Consider the following 23,463-nt stretch of genomic DNA (forward strand, 5'->3'; position numbering starts at 1 on the left):
ATTCATAATACCTTTATTTATGAAATCTTAAAGAATTCAAATGGTTTTCAACAGATGAATGGATAAACTATTGTACATCCCTGTAATGAAATACTATTCAGCTATGAAAATGGGTGAACTTCTTATATACACATGGACGAATCTCAAATCCATTGTGCTAAATGAAAGAAGCCAAAATCAAAAGCCATATACTGTATGATTCCATTTATACAATATTCTAGAAAAGACAAACTTATATAAACAGTAAAGAGCAGTTGTCAGGGTATGGGAGAAGGTCTATTAAGAAAGGGCTCCATAAAGGAATTTGAGAAGGAAAGTGTGGAAATATTCAATATCTTGATTTTGGTAGTGGTTATGTGATTCTATGCATTTATCAAAATTCACAAAATTGTACAGCAAAATTAGCAAATTTTGCCATATGTTAATTTAAAGTGTCCTAAATTTTTAAAAACACACAATTGGAAATCTGTGTGTGTCAGAAGGATTTGAATATATATAATTAGGTGTGTTAGATAGTTATTTGGGAGGGAAAATCAGAAGATTTAGTCATAAAATTGTAAGTGGGGATTGAAAGAGAGTAAAAATCATAAATGACAATTTTTCTTTGGCAGCTGAATGAATGAACTATGAGTTGTTAGACACAATGAGTGTAAACCAACTACACTTTCAATAAATTTGATTGTGAAAAGTAGAGAAAAAGAATACTAGCTACCAGGAATGTAAGAGAAAAGAAGAAGGTTTTGCGTTATTTGCTTATTTTATTTATCATCATATGGATTTTTATATACTGAAAGGGAAGGGCCAATAGAAAAAGAAAAGTAGAAAACACAATGGCAGTGAAGCATCTTAGGACATAGGGTTGGTGAGTGCACCAAAGTCCCTTGAAAGGCAAGAGAGAATGAGACAGAAAAAGATAATAAAGTATGAATATAAATTGAAGTAAGAATTTACATTAAATAAAAATAAAGCAAATGTGTTTGTACTTCATTATATCAAGTTTCTCAATTGAATTCAGATGAGATAATTTTTTTAAGAATAGGACAAAACTTTTAAGAAAAGAGGATTTTGGAAAAATGTCTTGAATGACCCAAGGTAAAAATGAACAAATTAATAGATTCACTGGTTTCCAAAATATATTCATGGCCTACTTGAGGTTGGAGAATATGCTTTTCTTTTTTTCTTCAACAATATTCAGGAGCTTAGGTGTAGTGTCTGTAATGTTAAATTGTGATATTGACCTAGGACATTCAATAGAGTAGGTAAGATTGTTGTCTTAAGAGAGAAAGAAAGTTAGAAGTAATTGTAAAAGGCATTTGGATTTATGGATCCTGGATTTTAGGATGAATAGATAAGAATGTGAAGACAAAAGGACATTGATGTGTGAAAATATAGGGTATAGAGACTGAAAATGTCAATGGGCTTCAAGAAGAAATATATCAGAAATAACCCAATAATGAGCTAAAAGGAGAGGATGTTATGCTTAAAAATTGAATATGGCCTCTTGCCAGTGGGCCCTAATCTGGTATTTATACTCCCCACGGTGACAGAGTTAAACTCAGCAGTGGTTCCCCTGTGCATGACTCTTCTGTCCTTCTATTTGAACCTATAATTAGTACTAGAGTTGGTAGGTGTACATCCAAGATATTTAAATCTTTGAGCTGTCCTTGCGCCAGCTGAGCCTTGAATCTCAATGGAGTTGTAATTACTACTCTCCAGTTCAATGGACTCACCCAGGACAACTAACGGGAAGGAGATGATGGACAAACAACTTACTGAGGAACAGAGAGTACCTACAACTGCAAGCAAGAGAGTCCCATCCATCGGACGTATGGGGTTAAAGCCTCCCTTAATTAATGGTGAGTGGGTATCACCATCCCAGAGTCCTCAAGATTGGAAAACAGCCTGTGGACTAAAATAAACTTACTAGTATTCTACTATAGACTTATTGTGATTCTAGCAATGGAAGAAATACCATCGTAGTGGAGCCAGTGACCCATGGATGTTCTGGGGTTAGGGAGAGGGAAAAACAGGTGTAATAGAGGGGCATTTTCAGGACTCGGGAATCATCCTGGATGATATTACAATGTCAGTATATCCTGCCATAAGCTACAGACTAGAATGGGAGTGAGTTATAAACTATAATGTAAACTATAATCCATGCTTTGTGGCAATCCTCCAAAGTATGTTTTTCAATTGCAATGAATGTATCACAATGATAAAAGATGTTGCTAATGTGGGAAAATGTGGGAGCTGTGTGGAGCGGGCCATGTGGGAATTCCCTATATATTCCTCGTAATGTTTATGTAATCAAAGTATCTTTTGAAAAATAAAAAAGTGAAAAAAAAAAGATTGATGTATTAGAGTTAACTATTTTAAAAATTAGGATGGTCCAGGACCAAGTGGAGAAGAATCAGATTATTTGTCTGAAAGAGAAAAGGAGGAGATAGATGAAAGGAAGTGAATTTAAGAATCTAGTGCAAAGGAGTAAACGGTTAAGGAAATAGAAGCTCACCCTTCATACACATCTATGTACGCACACACAAACACACTTAAAGAGATTAAGGGAAGGGACAAAGTAGATTTAAGCTATCTCCATTTGCGAATAAGTATAGAGAAAAGTATTATTAATTCCTGAGAAATGAGTATATTGGACCTCTGAAACAGTCACAATTATTGCCTCATTGTGTTGCTGGCATCCGTACTTATTTCCCAGAAGTAATTGGTCTCAATCCTCTTAAGAGAATTTGGGTACGTGTGTTTTGGAAAAATCAGTGTTCTACTATACAATGAATAATACATCAATTAGAAGTGTATCTGTTGGAGACTAGAAGGAGAGAAGCAAGTTGACCTAATCCTGAGAAAAAGGAAAATGTGCATTAAAAAAAAATTGATCTGGGGAGAGACTATGTTCTGTCTGAGTCAGAAACTAATGTGTGAAATGCTGGTCTACTGCATAGAATTAATTTAGAAAACTCTGAGGATATGAAACCAAATAATATCATACAAAGGAAATAGTCTGAATTATTCAATCACTCATACCTCAAACAAAAGAACAATTTTTATCACTGGTTTTTAATCCTATAAGCATATCTCCTCCCTCTAAGCCTAATTTCATTCTTTCACTCATGCAAGCTCAAATATTGTTGTTTAAATCAACTGAAGGAACTCTAGCTAAGTGTCCTTTTCCCTCTAGCTAATAGACAACTTAGTTTCTCCTTGACACAAAACAAGCCTTCATCCTGGACCCAAGTGCTTCTTCTTCTTACCTCTGGCAGAGAAAATGGCGGGCGAGGGATCTCTTTTCTTTCCAGCATCTATGCAGTATAAGGTTCCTTCAGACTAGAAGGAAAGACTGTTATACTTCTTCTAAAGGTTTCTTTGGGAGATTTCTGTATTGAGGAATTTCCCATTGGTGACTAGAGAAGAACAGCAATTCCTTTTCCCCATGGGTTAATTAATAGAAACCTTCTATGATCTTTTCTCCTTATATTCTCCTTAGTGTTAGGAACTCTAAGAATCTTAATAAAGTATGGGCTTCCTTTGATAGATTTGCTCAGAATCAACAGATTATATGAATACATATTCTTATGAGGAATTGCTTTCATTAGGATTAGTGTTTTTTTTTCCTTCTCTCCTAACCTCTGAAAGGTCAGTGGCACTTTTCAAGGTCTCTTTGGTTTACTTTAAAAAGACACAATTTCCAATGCAATAATATTTTTGACTATGTGAGAAGCAATGCTATAGTTTCTTTTTTTAATTGAATATACTCCTTTACCATCAAATCTAAATATAGATCACAACCCCACCCTTTTGGCACAGCACATACATGATTAACTTCAGTAGTTCCAACATAGATTTCAACATAATATGAGGATACCAATAATCTCTATTTTGCAAAAATAGCACAATTTTTAAACCCTCCCTTGCCCCTTGCAAGGTGACTTGGCAGCTCTCTTCAAGAGGTGGACTCTCTTTCCCTCTCCTTACATCCCCTTGTAATTTGCTTTGGCTGATAGCATGAAGCAAAAGAGATTGTGGGCCAGTTCTGAGCCTAGAACTGAAGAGGTCACACACGCTTGGACTTTCTCCACCCTCTAACTAGCTAAGCCATGAACAAACTCAGACTAGCCTCCTGGAAGATGAAAGACCACGTGGAAAAGAGTACAACTGTCTTAGCTAATGTTTTCCTACTTCAGCCAACTCCAGCCAAGCTGCCACCGATACTAGACACACAAATGACCATAAGAATGACCAATTTGATTACAGCACAAATTGTCAGCCTACAAAATTATGTGGTAAATAAATATTAATACTTACTGTTTTACCCTCTAATTTTGGAGGTGGTTTGTTCCCTATCAAAAGATAACTGAAATGGTCTCTGAAATCATGTTTCCCAACTTCAATTTTGCTCCACTCCAATCCATATACTATACAACAAGAGTGATATTCTAAAAATATAATTCCTTACTTAAGTCTCTTCAATGGTTTCATTTGTAATTGGAATAACCTCCAATATCTCATATGTGACCTAAATATTTCTGCATATGTTGTCCGTGACCATCATCTCATGACTCTCTTTTAGACTTTCTGTCCCATCTGCATATGCCTCCATTTGTCTCTTGTAATGAGCTCAAATATTTGTCACCTCAGGGAAGTTACACAAATGATGTCTCTTTTCTGTTTTTCTGGCTGGTTCTTTCTCAGCTTCAGGTTTCAGCTTAAATGTTATCACATTCAAGAGATCTTTCCTGTCTCTTTTTCTAAATGTAATGGAGGAAAAATTCCTGAGAGTGCAACTGCTGGATCAATAACTATCTAAGTTTGTTCATTCTTTTGACCCAAATTGCTAAATTGCTCTAGAAAGGATCATATACCATTTTGAAATCACATAAGCATTGCTTGTCTGAGAGTGAATATTTCCTTCATCACATCTGAAATTATTATAATTTTTTAAAAAATAAAACTTGGTTTTTAGTGAAATGCAATATTTATTTATTATAAAAAAGTTAGAAACTGTATAACTAAACACAAAATTGAAAATAGAAATCACTTGTTAAATTTATATGCAAAGGTAATCAAAGTTAAAGACCTAAGTTTATTTTCTTTTCAAATTGAGTGTCACAACCCATTAGAGAGTGATTAAATCCATTCCAAAAATGTTTTTAATGAAATCAAATAAGAATAAAATAAAATAGAAACATCAGGGGTATCACATAGAATAAGTGTCAAGTATTGTTTTGTAAAATGTTTCTGTTATAAATAAGGATATAAATATGTAAATATTTACATGTTTGCATATATATTCAATTATTATTTTAAATACTTATACGAATCAATGTCAACAAAGTCTTTTAATGATAACACCTGCTCCTCATTACCCTGTTTCTCTGCTCTCATTGGTAGAAAAAATCCATGCAGGAATTGTCTGTACTTAAAATCTCCAATTTTTCTCTGACTCTTTTCTATTAAATTATTCCAGCCAGGCTTTTCCTTCCATGACTCCATGCTGACATTTCTTATTAAGTTTGCCAGTAACCTCCAAGTGGTTAAATCCAATTATCAGTTTTCAGTTCTTATCTTATTTGACTTTTAGCAGGATTTAACAATATTGATCTTTTCCTCCTCCTTGGTGTATTTTTATTCACTTGACTTTCAGGACACTCAACTCTTGGTTTTCCTTCTATTTCATTGACAGTTCCTCCTGAGTCACATTTGTTGGTTCCTCCTGTTTTCCCTGAATCTGTAACATCAGACTGCCCGATAACTCAGTCCTTTGTCCCCCTCGGCATGTGCCTTTGGTGGTGTCATCCAGTCTCTGGACTTTACATACATAATATATGTTGTTCATTCTAAAATAATATCTCCAGCTCAGCCTTCACTCCTAAACACTTTGCTTATACACCGGCTTACACAATGTTTTAATTAGATGTCTGATAGTCTACTTGAATCATACAAAACTAAACTCCTAATATCTCTTGTCCCATCATTTTCCTTTTTCAGTAACCTCCGCTCTGTTAATGACAACTTCATCATTCCAGTTGATCATCCATGATCATGTCTTTGTCTCACACTCTGTTTCTAGTATGTCAGGAAATCCTGTAGGCTCTAATGATCAAACAATATCTAGATTTGAAACACGTTCTCCCTCTACACTGCTACCACCTTAATCTGAACCATGTCATCTCTCTCCAGGATTATTGCAATAGCCTCCTAAGGACTCTCAGCTTCTACCCTTGGCCTTCCTTCATTGTCTTCTCAACACAGAAGCTGGCATGATTCTGCTAAACTCTAAACTAGACAATGTCCATCCATTGATCAAAAATCTCCAATGGCTCTCGAATTCTCAGGGTAACTTAGGAATTCTAAATCTTTACAATGGCTTTCAAGTCTCTACATGATCCTTCTCTCTTTTTATTTCTCTGACCTCATTTTCTAGTTTTCCATGCCCACCACGCTCTGTTTTAACATGCTTTGTTTCAACAACAGTGGCCTCCTTGATTCCTCCTACAGTGAACACATTCCCACCTTAAGACTTTGCTACTGAGGCGGCAGACTTGGCCCAGTGGTTAGGGCGTCCGTCTACCACATGGGAGGTCCAGGGTTCAAACCCCGGGCCTCCTTGACCCATATGCAGCTGGCCCATATGCAGTGCTGATGCACGCAAGGAGTGCCCTGCCACGCAGGGATGTCTCCGTGTGGGGAAGCCCCACGCACAAGGAGTGCACCCCGTAAGGAGAGCCGCCCAGCGCAAAAGAAAGTGCAGCCTGCCCAGGAATGGTCCTGCACACACGGAGAGCTGATGCAACAAGATGACGCAACAAAAAAAGACAGATTCCTGTGCCGCTGACAACAACAGAAGCAGACAAAGAAGATGCAGCAAATAGACACAGCAAACAGACAACTGGGGTTGGGGGGGAATAAATAAATAAATAAAATTAAAAAAAAAAAAGACTTTTCTACTAGCTTTTACTGCTGCCTGAAATATTCTTCCCCCATATATCATCTATTGCTAATTCCTTCATTTTATTCAAATATTTTTTAAATATGACCTCCCAAATGAGGTCCAACTAGACCACTCTATTTAAAACTATAAACCTCCTACCCATTCTGGGTCTTCTTACTCTGCTTTATTTCCTTTTATGTTTCACACAGCACACAGAATTTCATGTAATTGCCTTTATTGTTTTTTTGCTTATTTTTAATAAATATTTTTTGTCTGCCTTCAGCACAGCTAAACAAGGGTAGAAAATATTTTATCTATTGTATCACAAGCACTTAAAATAGTACCTGGCATAGTAATCTCAGTAAATATTTGCTGAATGAATGAAGAAATGGGTCACATAATTATTTTCTTAGTGGGTTGGCATCTTTTAAAACCAGCAAGATTTTAATGCTAACCATAGAAACATTTAAAAAAACCAATACCTGTTATTTATATTTTGCATTGGATATTTTATTTAGTGTTTTATGTATTTGTATTATTTAAGATAATTTGACCTATTGGAATGCCTGATGAGTATGTAATTCTGATTTTAAACATGTAATACAGAAATTGATTTAGACTTGTGTTTTAAAGACCTATATTGAGATAAAATTTATAATCAATAAAATTCACAAATTTCTGTGTACAGATTGATGTAATTTTATAAAAGTATGTACCATTGTAGCAAACACATCAATCCACATATTAGGGTTGTCATTCAAGTTGAAATCATACCACATTTATCACAAGTTTGAAACATTTAAGAGGATTTTAGATTAACCATATTTATAAGTTATTTTATATAAGAAATGTTATTTTAAAACCCTGTACAGGATTTGCTTGTTAATTCAGAAAATTGAGTTACTTAAAGTATCGATTATAGCATATTTTAAATTGAGCTTAAAATGTTAGAGGGATTTCATTGCCAAATTTATAAATTGGACCATCTATAATATTAATCAAACATCTTTAATGGTTATTAATAAAATCTTTTAGATTTATAAGCAGAATATTAAAATTTTAAGCAGGAATTTAAAAATTAAAGAATATTTGGTTTCTGAGTGCTTACTTCAAATACATGTGATTTTAAATTTGTAATCTGAGTAACTTCTAAATGGTTTTCTTCACACCAACATTTTCATTAAGGGTGTCAAGAAACAAATGTTAATATAGAAGATTGAAACTTACAGGAGTGAGAGGGTATGATGAATTAGACCAGAACTCTATTAGAGGGAATAGGGTTTGGCACATACCTGAAGTTAGGAACAAGGTCAGTCTTCCACTTTACTACTCCCATGTGGTCCAGGGACCTGGCCACAGCTAACTGAGACTTTTTCCTACATCCTTTGTCTATACTCCACTCCTTTTGTAAAATTAATATTTATTTTTTTAAAAAACACTTTCAATTAAATAAATGTTATGTAAAAAACATAGGGGATTCCCATATGCCCCACTCCCTACCCCTCCCACACTTTACCACATTAACAACATCTTTCATTGGTGTGGTAAATTTGTTACAACTGATGAACACATATTGGAGCATTGCCACTAAGAGTGGGTTTTGGTTTACATTATAGTTTACACTATCTCCTACAAATTTTTGTAAGTTATTACAAGATATACAATGGCCTTTATCTGTCATTGCAATGTCATTCAGGACAATTCCTCAGTCCCAATAATGCCTCCAAATTACACCTATTTTTCCCTCTCCCTCCCCTCATAACCTCCAATGGCCACTGCCTCCATATCAGTGATAAAAGTTCTTCCATTGTTAAACAGCAATAGTCTGTAGAAGAATAACAGTAAGTCTACTCTAGTCCATCATTCATTCCCCAATCCTGAGGAATCTGGGATGGTAATGTCCTCTCTGCTTTTAATTGAGAAGGGGGTTAGATCCCATGGGACAGACGGATGGGACATCTTGCTTGCAGCTGCACACTCTCTCTGTTCCTTGGAATGGATGTTATCCATCATCATCTCCTTGTTAGCTGTCCTGGGTAAGACCAATGAACTGGATAGAAGGTATTGCAACTCTGTTGAGTTTCAGGGCCTAACTGGCACATTTATAGCCCAAAGATTTAAGTCTCTTGGATATACACCTATCAAGTCTAGTACTAACTGTAAGTTCAAATAGAAGGGGCAGAAGAGCCATGTGTAGGGAAACCACAGCTGAGTCCAACTCTGTCACACCGAGGAGCATAAATTCCAAAGTAGGGCTCACTGGCAGAGCACCAAACTCCTAAGCTCTCTGCCTTGCCTATAGTGTCTGGATGTCTCTAGTGCCCTCAGGAGTCCTGCTATTTGAGGCAATATTTACTGTGGCAGTCAATGAGATCATGCTGAGATGTGCATAAGCATAACCTCTAGAATGACCTCCTGACTCACTTTGAAATCTCTTAGCCATAAAAACTAATTTGTCTTTATCCTTTCCCTCTTTTGGTTAAGGTCTTTTTTCAGTGCATTGTTTAGTTGGCACTTGGTAATAATCCCTCAATGCCAGGGAGGCTCATCCCTGAGGGTCATGTCTCATGCTGTGGGGAAGGTACTGCATTTCTGTGCTGAGTTTGGCTTAGAGAGAGGCCACATTTGAGGAACAAGGAGGTTTTCAGGAGTTAGCTCTTAGACAACATTTAATACTAGGCTAAGTTTCTATTTCAAAAGAAAAGGTTCATAAGTACAGTCATCAATATCAAGAGCCCATTCAGAAGAATCACCATCTGTTGCTTGGTAGTAATCCCTGGGTGCCAGGGAGGCTCATTTCCAGGAGTCATGCCCCTCACTGGAGATAAGGTAATGCATTTATTTGCTGAGTTTGGCTTAGGGGGTGGACATATTTGAGCAACATGGAGGTGCTCAGCAGATAACTCTTAGGCACCCTGCAACACTAGGTCAAGTGGAAATTTCAAGTGCAACAGGCTTATAAGCATAGTCATCAGTATAAAGTGCCCATCATTGGACCATCCTTCTTCACTGGTCATTGCATCTGCACTTGGGCGATTGTAGCTATTCCATTGGGGAATGTGGCAGAGCTCCCTAGAACTCCCTCAGTTGCTGTGTGAATCACTATGGTAATACCCAACAATCATCCAAACATATCTATATACAACATAAGCATGCCCAGGTGAACTCCCTCCCATACATCCCCCATCAATGACAGCCCACACCAATGTTCCTCCCTGCCATAGCTGAACCCCTCTGTGGACCAAAACTTCTTCAAAAATTTTTAATGTTTTCCCTTTCATCACTGTAATAGGTATTGTCCTGTATGTACAGTGCCAATCTCCTCCATTTCTGCCTCAGTGTCTTACTTTTTTTTTTTTCCATTATGTCTTTAAAGAATTTTTCGGTCACAGTAAAATCACATACAGAATATAGGGGACTCCCATATACCCAACTTCCTCCCCCTTTTCCTCCTTCCCCACCAATGATCTTTTTACATGTGGATGTTACATTTGTTACAGCTGTACATATATTGAAACATAGCTACCAACCATGGTCAGTAGTTTACATTATGGTTTACATTTTAGATCGTACACTTTTATAAATTTTTGGTGAAATTTAACATGGGTTATATCCATCATTGCATGATCATGCAGAACACTTCCATTGCCCCCCCCCCAATTATCCCCCTTCCATCTATTCTATTCCTCTCTCCCCCTCCCCTCAGGGCTCACAGTGACAATCAAGCTTCACTGCTTGAAGGACAAGATGCATAGATACTTGCAACAATGATGAGGGCTCTACACACTAGTCTGTCTTCCCCATTAGGAACCACCCATGTTCTCAGAAGACACCCTCCCCTCTGTTTGAGAACATCGGGCCTCCCCAGGATGGCAGTAATATACCACTGACTCTTGTTCCGCATCTCCCCACATAAGCTGTAAAAAATTATTTTCTAGACATGATTTCCTCAGCCCATGAAACTACTATTGTAGTTTGTGGGGGGAAGGCAAGTATATTCATGCCAGAAGATAAAATGCATGTGAAAGTTTTAATGGTGAGTACCAGTTACAAAGCAGAAAGAACAGGAGGAATATTACACAGCAGAAAAGCAATGGGAGCAAAGGCATCAAGGTATAAAATTGGCATGGCATTTTAACATAGCAGAGAACAATTCATTTTTAATAATAGTTATGTTAACTTTAAAAATCACATCAAGGTATAACTACATATCTCTCTAAAATTTATATATTTATGTTAATGGTCTTAACTTTATATGCTGTATCCATTTAATCTTCAAGCTCCAAAGAGTTTTTGCTCTGTGCAACTCATTAATCTTTTTTTTTTTGAGGTACTAGGGATTGAACCCAGGACCTTGTGCATGGTAGCAGGTGCTCAACCACTTGAACTACATCCACTCCCCTCATTAATCCTTCTAGAGTGGAAAAAAATAACTCATAAAAGGATATTGTGGATATAGACTGAAAGAGAAGATAAGGAAAAATTTAGATGTACAAGTAATACATTCGTTATTGTTTAGTCAAGTATACTTTATTGATTCTGAGAAGATAACAGCATACTATTTGGAGTTACAAAGTGGAGAAAATACTTTATTATAATCTTTGAATGATATCAAAATAGGTAAATCTACAGAAAACTTTTTTCTATCTGGTCAAACAATAGTTGTTAGGTAAAACCTTAGATGAAGAACACACAGCTGACAACATGAAAACAAAACATGCACAGTGATTTTAGAAATTGATTTATTAGTCTATTAAACTTATGAAGATGAGAATTCTCTGAGCAAATGTGTGTGAACTACATTTACCTCCCAAAGATATTGAATATTTTTTGAGAACAAAGGATTTTCTTGATAGCATTTTTCATGTCTTTGTTCCTCAAACTGTAGATGATAGGGTTGAAAAGTGGGGCAAGGACAGCAAACATCAGAGCAATAGCCTTGTCCACAAGTGGTGGGAAAGTGACAGAGAAGCACAGGTACATGAGGGACACACTGCCAAAAAACAGTGAGAAAATAGTGATGTGTGCTGCACAAGTAGAGAATGCCTTCTGACGGCTCTCACCTGAGGGAATCTTTAGGATCACAGTGATAATTCTTACATAGGAAAGGGTGATGATAGAGACAGAGGTCAGGATGGAAATAGCATGGATCACATCTTCAACCAGAATTATGGATGTATCTGTACAGGCCAAGTGCAGCACAGGTTCAAAGTCACAGAAGAGTTGATGGATTTGATTGGGGCCACAGAAGGGAAGGGTAGAAATCCACACAATCTCTGGCAGTAACATAAAGAAGCCAAAGATACAAGAACCAGTGGAGAGCTGGATGCACAGGCGAGGGGTCATAATGATTGCATAGTGGAGAGGGTTGCAGATGGCAACATATCTGTCAATGGCCATCACTGTCAGAACTAGGGCTTCGGTGACCCCAAGTGAGTGGAAAAAATACATCTGCAGGAGGCAGCCAACGAAGGAAATGGTCTTCCGTTCACTGACCAGATTGGAGAGCATCTTGGGGATGGTCACTGTGGTGTACCAAATCTCCAGGAAAGAGAAAATGCTGATGAAATTGTACATGGGATTGTGAAGGCGTGTATCCAGCCGGACAGCAAAGAAGATCATGAAGTTTCCAACAACAATGAAGACATAAATAAAGAGCAAAGGAATGAAGAATAAGAGGCCACCATTCTCATACTGAGGGAAATCAGAGAAATAAAACTCAGTCACAATTGTCTGATTCTCCTGATCCATATTTCAGCCACTTTAACTGCTGGCGAATGGAATCAAGCACAAACAGTCAGACTCTAGGTATATTTAAAGAACAAATAAAAATTTCCTTTTGTTTTTGTTACCAACAAATCAATTTTATTGATACATATTAATAAAGCATAAATCCATCCAAAGGGTACAACCAATGCTATTCGATATATTCACATATTTGTGCATTCATCACTTCAGTCATTCTTAGAGTACTTGTATTATTCCATTAATAATAATAAACAAACAAAACTCATCACCTCTCATTCTCTCTATACTTCCTCTACCATATATAGCTGCTATTCTTTGTCCTTCTCTTTAATACATTTGCATTTATATTTCATAAACTCAGACTTATGTATGCAATATCACCGTATTTGTGTTTTACATGTAGTTTTACTGTCTTATACAATCCCATGTTACAGTTTTTAGCTTTCCTTCTAGTAATATACATGACCTTAGATTTCCCTTTTGACCACTGTCATAACCATATAATAGCCCTGCTAGTTACAAACACCATGATATGCTTTCACCGTAGAAATTTCCTTTGAAATAGCTCAACAGACCAAGTGAGGTTGATGGGATAAAATACATTTTGTGCACTGCTTTGCAAATTATAAAGTGATTCTGTCCAGCTTGCAAATATGTTTAAGCAATTATAATACCTTATTTTGTCAACTGTTCTGTTAAATGAACAGAAAATTTTACTCTTTGGACATATATATTGGTACAAACATTCCTGAATAGCAATTTGGCATTTTTTATTGAGTCTTAAAACTGTTGAGACTTTTGCTGTATAACATAAGAAGAATATTTTATATATAAAATGAAATATGTACAAAGATAGTCAGAGGGACATTTATTATAATAGCAAATTAAAAACAACTTAAGTGGACATTTTTTAATTTTTGAGATGAAACATTGGGACACAAGATGAGTTGTAACAAAATGATTCCCTCTGTGGATAAGGATAAGACCATTTTAAAATGTACATCATAAAACCTAAAATGTAGTTATCAGATTCCTTTGGTCTGCCTCATTGTTATGCTATCTTTTCAATGGAGTAATAAGGAAAAGACAAATATTACATTGAATGTTATTTATTTTAAACACAACAACTTAGACTTGCATGATATATATGTGTGTGTTTAAGTTAGTTTTAATCTTCATTCTGCAGGGGGCTAATTAAAGGTTAAAGTACACTGATGAAGAAATCACTCTCCAGGAATGGTTTGTTATTATTTGAGAGACTTCATCAGCAATCCACGGGTTTAGCAAGAGCTTCAAATATTTACATATAATCCATACCTTAGGGTTCATTATTTGCGTAGAGTAGAGTTCCTCAACTTCAGCACAAATGCCACTTTGGACTACACAATTCTTTGTTTGAGGGTATGGGTCTGGGGGAGGCGCTCTAGGACATTGTAGGATATTTACCAGATGTCAGGAGCACACCTCCCTCCCCTAGTTAGAACACCAAAATTGTCTCCAGGAACTGCCAAATGTCCCCGGGTGGATGGGAGGGGGCCTTACCCTTAAGTTGGGAACCACTCAGTGTTAGAATGTTAGATAGGTAGATAGATGATAGATAGATAGATAGATAGATAGATAGATAGATAGATAGATAGATAGATAGATAGATAGACAGACAGATAGATGAAAAACAAGGTGATCAAAACATATATATATATAGGCTAGAAACATACCTGAAGCCTGCCTCAAAGGGTTATAAGAAAACCAAGAACCAAGCAGCTTATAAACCTTGGAGGGACGTAATCTGCCCAGTGATCACTCTTTCCTGTGATCCTCTCTTAATGGAGAATTTTTTTGTCTCCTGGTCTCAACAGATTAGCTTGTCTACAGGGCGGAGTTTTGTCAGTTTCCCTTTGAAAAAACAGTTCATTCATCCTACTACTCAGAGACGCTAAAGGATAGAGAGGTGGGGCTTCTCCAACAAGCTCTCAGCGGTAGGTTTAATAATGGTTGCTGTGCCTGCTTGGTAATATATGCTTATATACATGGTAGAATTCTGAGACTTGCTTTCATCATATAAACTGCTTGATAATGAAGGTATTGAAGATGAGACCTTTAAATGTAGGAAACTACCGATAGCTAAGAAAGAGTCAGACAACTGTGAAGAGCCAATAGACAAAATAGATAAAATAATTTTGAAACCTGTAAATATTTCTATTTATGGCTTTCCATAAATAGAAATTTAGCTTGGCATATAGCACCCAAAGTCCTTTCATATATTTATTTAATTTTTTGTGTGTTTTTTAAAAAGATACAGCCAATGAGAGAAGTTTTCCCATTGTTTTTCCTTAAGTAAACTTTTACCTTAAAAAACAGATTCAGAAGAAAAAAATTATTCTCAGATCTTTTCTTTTCTCAGATCTTTTAACTGGATTCACTGTTTTCAGACTTTTATTCCTCCAATCCACCCTCCATTCAGCTACCAGAATAGTCTTTCTTAAATGCAAAGCAGTCAGTCAATCTTCTGTCCAAAAACCTTATAGTAGCTCCCTAGAGATTTCAAAATAAAATTTAAATTCCTAAGCATGACAAATAGTATGAACATATATGCGATACTTTAAATAATTTTGATATCCACAATATTTTTTTATTTTATAATCCTTCTGCCTTCCTCGTCTTACTGATAATAAGTCTTATAATGTTCTGAATTCCTTTTTTAGTACAATAGGAAAATAAGTAGGGAAACTCTCATTATGCTCTGTGGAAGGATATTTTGGAATTAGACAATTGAAACTTGGAAAAAGGGAAAATTGACAGGTCTTTAGGAAGACTCAAGTCCTTAGGAAGGAAAGAAGACACAAATAGGAAGGGAATTTGATGTCATTACTTAAGCCCAACATATCTAACAGGAGTCTCACTATATTTTCTGAGAGAATGGATTTGCCAGAATCTCAACTAGTAAACTCTGCTGGCTATTCTGGCATTTGTCTATTCACAAAGGTTTTTCCTGACTCCACTAAATGAAATACTTACATATTGTATTAGAATTTACTCAGAAATCAATGGAGGGGGAAAGAATGATAAGCTTAACAGCCCAGGCAAAATTTGATAGGTGATTTTTCCATTTCTTTGTTCTTTTGTGACCAGCTCTCATCTCCTGCTCCTCCCCCAGCCCTGAGTTATGATCTTTTTCCTTACCTCATGTACCTGCACAACCTCCACAAAGTTCCTATAAGTATTTCTTCATTTAAGTCCAATAGAAAATTTCCATGAGAATCTTCCCCATTATACAGCAGAGTACATAGCCCACCTCTCATTTCATATCCAAGAGGGTTTTCTCCGTTTCCCAAGTTTCTTCATCTTCATTGTTCTGCAGCTCAACAAGTAGGAAGGTTATAATTGCCACCACACTTCCAGCTTCTCAGGAAATAGAAAAATGGGAGAAAGGCTTTTTTTCTGAAGGGTTCTCTTCCAGTGCCTACAGAAAAGCAAAACCATGCCCCATGTGGCTAATTAGGGAAACACCTGCAGCCACTCTCCACTTTCATGAAGTTAGCACACCTATGGGAAGCTAGGTCTCTAAGTTAGGCCAGAAACTGGAGGAAAAGGGATACTTGGTTTTCCATTCTGCCAGAGAAGTGAAAGAATTGTTTATATAAAAAGTGCCCGCTGAAACAGGAGAGGATAAGGAAGTAGTACGTGCTGGTATCAAGGAACAAAATGTGGTTCAGTGGTTTTCTTCACTCTTCCCTGAAGCAGATTCAGAGCAGTTCAGTGGTAGTACATCACAAATCTAAAGTGTACTAGAGAAGATTCTGCCAGCAGCTGCTCAGCACAGCTCAAAGGACCTTCTTCAGAAAGATCCAGGGAATACAAGGACCATTAGCAGAAGTGGCAGGAGTAAGGGGCTCCCATAAGATTTCACAAGCTTCAGTAGTTCCAGCAGCAGATGTCCCCAAGGAGCTGGACTCAGGAGAGAGTTCAAGGACAACCTTTCCTGCTTCATGAGAGCCATATTGACAAGTACTTATGAGCTGGTACCCAGAGACAAAGTCTCCCAAATAGGGAATACAACCAAAGGGATATTTTTCTTGTTTTGTATCTTTTCCCTTTCTAAAACTGAAATTGGGACTGAAATTTACCTCCAGGTGAATACATCAAAAGAAAACAAAATATGCAACACATAGCTTTTATTTTTATTCTCTCACAAAAAAGATACATAAAACAGGCATGAAGTGTTAAATATCTAATGGTTATGTAATGGAATTTAGAAACATATGAGATAAAAAGAAAACTGAAAAATGTGTATATATATGGTACAAAAAGGAGTCAGAGCAGAGGTGACTCTCTATTAACCTGGAATTACTATAAAACATATTTAAAAACAGGCCCTCAATAAGAATTGGATGAATAAATATATGGTTAGAAGAATGAATAATTGAATGAAAGAATTAATGACTTAAGAATTTATTAGGGAAGTAGACTTGGCCCAATGGATAGGGTGTCCACCTACCATATGGGAGGTCTGAGGTTCAAACCCCAGGCCTCCTTGACCCATGTGGAGCGGGCCCATGTGCAGTGCTGATGTGCGCAAGGAGTGCCATGCTGTGCCACACAGGGGTGTCCCCCACGTAGGGGAGCCCCACGCGCAAAGAGTGTGCCCCGTAAGGAGAGTCGCCCAGCGCGAAAAAAAGTGCAGCCTGCCCAGGAATGGTGCCGCACACACGGAGAGCTGACACAACAAGATGACGCAACAAAAAGAAACGCAGATTCCCGGTGCCGCTAATAAGGATAGAAGCGGTCAGAGAAGAACACACAGCGAATGGACATAGAGAGCAGACAACTGGGGGGCAGGATGGGGGGGAGGCGGAAGAGGAGAGAAAAAAATAAAATAAATAAATAAATCTTTAAAAAAAAAAAAGAAACTTTCTAAGTCCTTGCCTCATGTTCTGAAGCTCTGTGTCTCAGCTCATACAGAAATATTGCTTCTTTGGTTGTCCTACTTTATCTATCATCTATCTATCTCTCTATCATCTCTCTCTTTCTATTTATCCATCCATCCTCAAATTCTTCCTCTCTTTTTACTCTGTCCCTTCAGTTTATAAGCATGCTTAGGTATATCCACCTTAAAATGAATACTCTTTGTCTATTCATTGCTGCTTTCAGGCCATATGCTACCTTTTTTCTCCTCTCTGTTATTTTTTAAAAAGAGTAATTTACCCTTTTATCTCCAGTCTGTCTCAGTTCGCTTCCCATTCAAAGAACCTATCACCCAACTAATGAGATAGAACAATATCAATAACTTTGAAGTCTACCAATATGCTTCTAAATTTTTCTTTCTTGCCATTGTATTACATTTCCTTCCATCCTATCACCACCAACCTAAATTTTGTATTTATTGTTCTATTAAGTACGTGCATATAGTAAAAATAAATACATTATATACTTTTGCATATTGGTAACTCTATAAGTAGAATCATACTTTATGTATTATTTTACAACTTGTTTGTTTTTTCCCCAGCATTATGTTTTTGAGAATCATTTATGTCAGTGTGTCAGCTACAGCTTTAAAAGAAAATCACGTATGTATTGTATAAATGTGACACAATTTAATTATCTTTTAGGCATGAACTTTATGTGATATAAGAGATTTACAACTTCAATTTTATTAAGTACTGCCAAATTGCTTTCCAAAGTTTGTATCCCATCAACAGTGTATGAGTTTCTATTGCTAAACATCTTTTTCAATACTCTGTGTAGTCATATTTTTGGCTATTTGGTTGTTTCATAGATAATATGCTATTGTAGTTTGATTTGAAGTTTTCTTCATTTCAAAGTGATTGCAATTTTCCTTACATATATTTATTAGTTATGTGAAATATATATCCACACATGGTTTTTTAACTTTGTCATAAGCAATGTGTAAGAGTTCTTTATATATTTCGTATAGTAATTATTTTCAGATTGTTAATGTGTGTATTGCATTTTCATTTTCTTTATAGTAGTACCACTTAAAGATATTCTATCTTGCAATTCCAATATTGTCTATTTGTGTTTTCTTTCTTACTTTGACTCAGTCTTTTAACAGGTTTGCCAATTTCATTTGCCTTTTCAAAGAAAAGAATTTCCACTTATAATATTGTTAATCACTTGTATTTTTAGCTTTGAAATAGTTTTTTGTTCTGTATCTTATGTTTACATCCTTCTTCTTTCTTGGGTTTATTTCCTGTCTTCTAATATTGGAATTTAGCTAATTACTTTTTTGTTTTTCTTCTTTTCTACTTTAACTCTTTACAGGTATAAATTTCTCTTAATGTACCATTTTACCTTTATCATACAAGATTTGGATATCTAGTATTTTCCAAATCCTGTTCATAATTTCTTCTTTAAACAATGCTATTTTTAAATATATTTTTAAATTTCCAAATGTATGTGATTTTTTATTTAGTCTTTTACTTATTCTTCTCTAACTTAGTCCAATGTAGTCAGATAACAAGGACTATATGGTACCAATTATTTGAAATTTGTGGCAACTTGCCTAAAAGCCTAAGAGTTGGTGAGTTTTTGAATGCATTATATATACTCAAATAGAATGTCTAGTATGGTTATTGATTGTCGGGTTCTATATAGTGCATGAGATCAAATTCATTAACATTAATTTCGTTATTCTCATATTTCATATCTTTACTGATTTGAGATATCTACTTGGAAATGGTTAAAATTCCTACCAGAATGGCAGATTTGTACGTTTTCTCTTGCAGTTCTTTTAATTTTCCTTAATGTGCTGTGAGAATATGTTAAAAAGCACATCCACATGTAGTGTTATGCCTTCTTGATAACACAACTAATTTAGATGATAAAGTGATCCACTTTACATCTAGAAGTGCTTTTTTCTGTAGCATCTATTTGTTTCTGTTGTTTTCATATATTAACATAGATCTTTATGTAAATTTGTGTTTAGTATACCTTTTCCCATCATTTTGCACTTTAACTCTAGGGTTTCTTTTTGTATTGTCTATAATTTATTCAGAATACTTAATTATTTAGATAAGTGAGTCAAAATTGTATGTACCCTCTTCAGAAATACTGTTATTATCATTTTAAAAACCCAACAGGCCTAAATTCAGCAGTGACTGACAGATATGACTGTAAATTATTATAATGAAATTAGAAAAAAATTTGAGAAATCAAATATGAATCAACATATGTTTGTTGACTAGACTTTTACATCAGCATAGATTCCTATGCTGATATAAAAGTATAGTTTCTTTAGTTTCCTATTCCCTTCAGAAAAATTCCCAGGACCTGAGATTCCATTTAATAATGCATTCCGTTTGCTTTAGATTTTTCTGTTGCCTGGAATGAGAACTCTAAACTACCACTATGGTGTGGTTGTATCCACTTCTAGTGAATTTTTCATGGAAGATGCTTTTCTGAATGTAAAACCTGAGATAAAAACCTGGGACTCCTCAAGATTGTAAAATAGCTTCTATGTCTGCTTTTCTGTCTGCTTGATAGGTATTTGTATGTGAAGAAGAATTGGGTCTGAAATTCTCTTTCACTTTAACATACTAACTGGTGGCAAATTGATTGTAGCAGCAGTCTATTTCTCTCACCTACATCTAAATATTGGAAATTCCTGATATACTACCCTCCTATTTGATTTTTAGATATTTCCCTTGAAAAGAATGTATACCTGGAAAATTTTAAATTTGTCAGAAAATTCCACACATTTTTAAAACAAAGAATTTAGTATATGCATGATTATTGGGATTGTTAACATAATTGTATCCATTACTATGGTAGACTGAATAGTGACTTTCCAAATGTGTCCATGTTCCAATTCCAGAACCTACAAATGTATTACTTTACATGGCAAAAGGGACATTGCACATGAAATTAATTAAATATTTTGAGGTTGCCAGGTTATTGTGGATTATCCAAGTGTTCCCAAAGAAATCACATTGGAAAGTAGAAGGCAGGAGAGAAAAAGAGTCAGAGAAGGAGATGTGGCAGTGGAAGTAGAGGTCAGAAGGAGAAAGAGATTTGAAGATGCTACACGTCTGGATTTGAAGATGGAAGAAGGAGCCATAAGCCAAGGAATGTGGGTAGCCTCTAGAAACTGGAACAGAAAGGAAAAAGATTCTACCCTAGAGCCTCCAAAGAAACACGACCCTGCTGACACCTCGATTTTAGGATTTTGACTACCAGAATTGTAAGATAATAAACTTGCATTGTGTTGAAATTTTACACTAAGTTTTTATTTGTATGTATGATTTACCCTAGGAATTTTTATACATATATTTAGCTTAAATTCTTGAGTTATTGTCTATTCACCTTCTGAACAATTACCTTGCAATACTGTGATTGACACTGATTTCCTCTTATTTTACTCCACCTTGATTATTTTAAAGATTCAAGTGAGATATTTATTGTTTTTACAATTGATATTGATTTATATTTATCTGAAATACCTCTATTTTATTCTAGTATCTTTTATCACTTAAATATATGTATCTCAATCACCCTTAGCCTTGACTTTAACTAGTTAAGTCAAAATTTATTTTATGTAAGAATTATAGGAATAATCTTCTCCCTGATCTCCCTACCTCCTACAAATATTCTCTTCATTGTTGTTAGATACAATACAGTTAAATATGTCTTACTATCTTGTTAAAATTCTTTGTGTGGTTTTTCATGGCTTTCAAGATAAAACCCAAGTTTTAGCAGGCCCTTCAAGGACCCTCCTGATAAAGTCCCTTCATACATCTTCAGCTTCTTTTCTTTCTATTGTTACTCTCACTTTGTGCCTTGTGTTTATGATGTCATGCCAAACTGCTACTGCTTGCAATTCTTTGAATATGCTGTGTCATCTTCCTGCTCTTTACAAAAGAATGTCTTGTTTTCCTTTTTTTCTTAGCTAATTTCTGCTTATCATCCAAGACCCAGTTCAAGTACCACTTATTCTAGGAAATAGCTGCTGATATCCTACAATGTCTCTGGGGTGCCCAGGATTATGTGTCATTTCTTTGAGCTCTACATTATCTATCTTACAAAACTTAACACATTTTACTGTAATTATCTTTAATTCTCTTAAATTATTATAGTCATGTGTTAACTTGGTACCCCATACCCTCACTGTTCTAAGTATATAATTTTGTCTCTTTGCCCTTTCAGTTCAATGACATGGCATTTCTTGATTGGCAGTTGTGGGCCAGGTATTGCATTGAAGATACAGCAGAAACTAAAAGAGAAACAGTCCCTGACCACCTAGAGCTTACGATATAGGAGAGAAAGCAAGTAATGAACAAGTAAGCGGAAAGTGTAAACTTTCATGAAAGGAAAACTATCCCTTCTCCTTTCCAAGATCATTCCTTCTACCTCTGTTTTCATATTACACCTTCCGATTTTCTACTCGCTCCATTTATTATGTCCACAATTGCCAATATCTTTAGATTTTCTGTAATTTCTAATTCCCTACCCTCTCTTTCAAACTGCACATATCTGCTACATCTTAGAGAAATTAAGCCTTAATTGCATTATCAAGACTACTTCCCTCATCCTTTCAGTATCAAATTTCTCCCAAGTGAATAACACTATTTCATTGTTAATACTTTTGTTTTTTGGTCCTCTGCAGCCTATGCAAAAACTTTCACAACTAAAATTGCTTATGCTCTATATTTACCAATTATTCCCTAATCACAAAATTTAATTGCCATTTTTTTCAGTTCTCATTTCCCCTGACAGCTAAAGAGTCATTCAAAAATATATCTAAATAAGTTTCTAGGCACTAAGCATTGGGAATAATAATAAAAAAGTAAGACAATTTCCAAATTTCACGTTTTGATAATTTCTTTGTTCTTATTATTGTCTCCGTTAGTTTCACTAACACTCCATTCTCCTTGTCTCTGTTAGTTCCCTGAACTTTGGAGTAAGATAGTAAGGTAGACCTAGGTAAATTCTGACTCTGCTATTGACTTAGTAACATAACTATGAGAAAGGAACATAAGTCATTTAAATTTTAGTCCTCATCTTTAAAATGACTATAATAAATACAGGAATATTGAAAGGATAAGGTGAGATGAAATATAAATGCCTTAGCATATTTATGGCACATACTTAGTAAATGATCATAATTATTTATCATTAATATCAATCCCATTTTCCTCCTACCTACCATTTATAATCCTCTGATCTCTTTTATTTTTCCCCACACTCTTTTGCAAATATCTAATGAAACCTCAGAGCTTCAATTACCATCCCTACTTAAATAATAATTGTGTCTTCAAGCTTGTCATCTTTTCTGAACCCTAGTTCATCATCTTTAATGGCAATTGGACATTTCTACTTAAATGTTCTCTCACATATTGAAAACAATGTACCTATGACTCATGTTCTTGGAGTTGTCTCCCTACTAGTGTCTTCCGGCAAACTCTCAATCCCAAAACTGTCTTCTTTAATGCTCTTTTTCCTTCATGCCCACACATATATAGTAAGTTGTCAAGGTTTGTTAATACTTATAATTTCACTTATCTCTTTTATCCTAAGTTCTATTGTTGCTGTCCTATTTTAGGTCTTCACTGCAGACTTTTGAAGAGAACAGTCTTCCACCTGATAGGTGATCAAAAAAATTGCTGGTTAAATGAACTAATACTGCTTTTTCCTTCCATAATACACACATCTTGATCCTACACGTAAAGATGATTTTTATTTTGCATTAATCCTATACTCAGAAATTATCTAATGATCTTGTATTACCTGTGAAATTTATTTTTAAAATCCTAATGCTT

General features: G+C 35.5%; 1 protein-coding gene across 1 annotated transcript; it reads right to left on the bottom strand.

Moving 5' to 3' along the window:
* Nucleotides 1–11,746: 11,746 nt before the first annotated feature.
* Nucleotides 11,747–12,694, bottom strand: LOC101436682 (olfactory receptor 6K3-like). The gene has a single exon (XM_004474262.1). The coding sequence runs from the start codon at nucleotides 12,692–12,694 to the stop codon at nucleotides 11,747–11,749; it is 948 nt and encodes a 315-aa protein (XP_004474319.1).
* Between the last annotated feature and the right edge of the window lie 10,769 nt (nucleotides 12,695–23,463).

This window comes from Dasypus novemcinctus, chromosome 13 (genome assembly GCF_030445035.2).
Source record: "Dasypus novemcinctus isolate mDasNov1 chromosome 13, mDasNov1.1.hap2, whole genome shotgun sequence".
Lineage (NCBI taxonomy): Eukaryota > Metazoa > Chordata > Mammalia > Cingulata > Dasypodidae > Dasypus > Dasypus novemcinctus.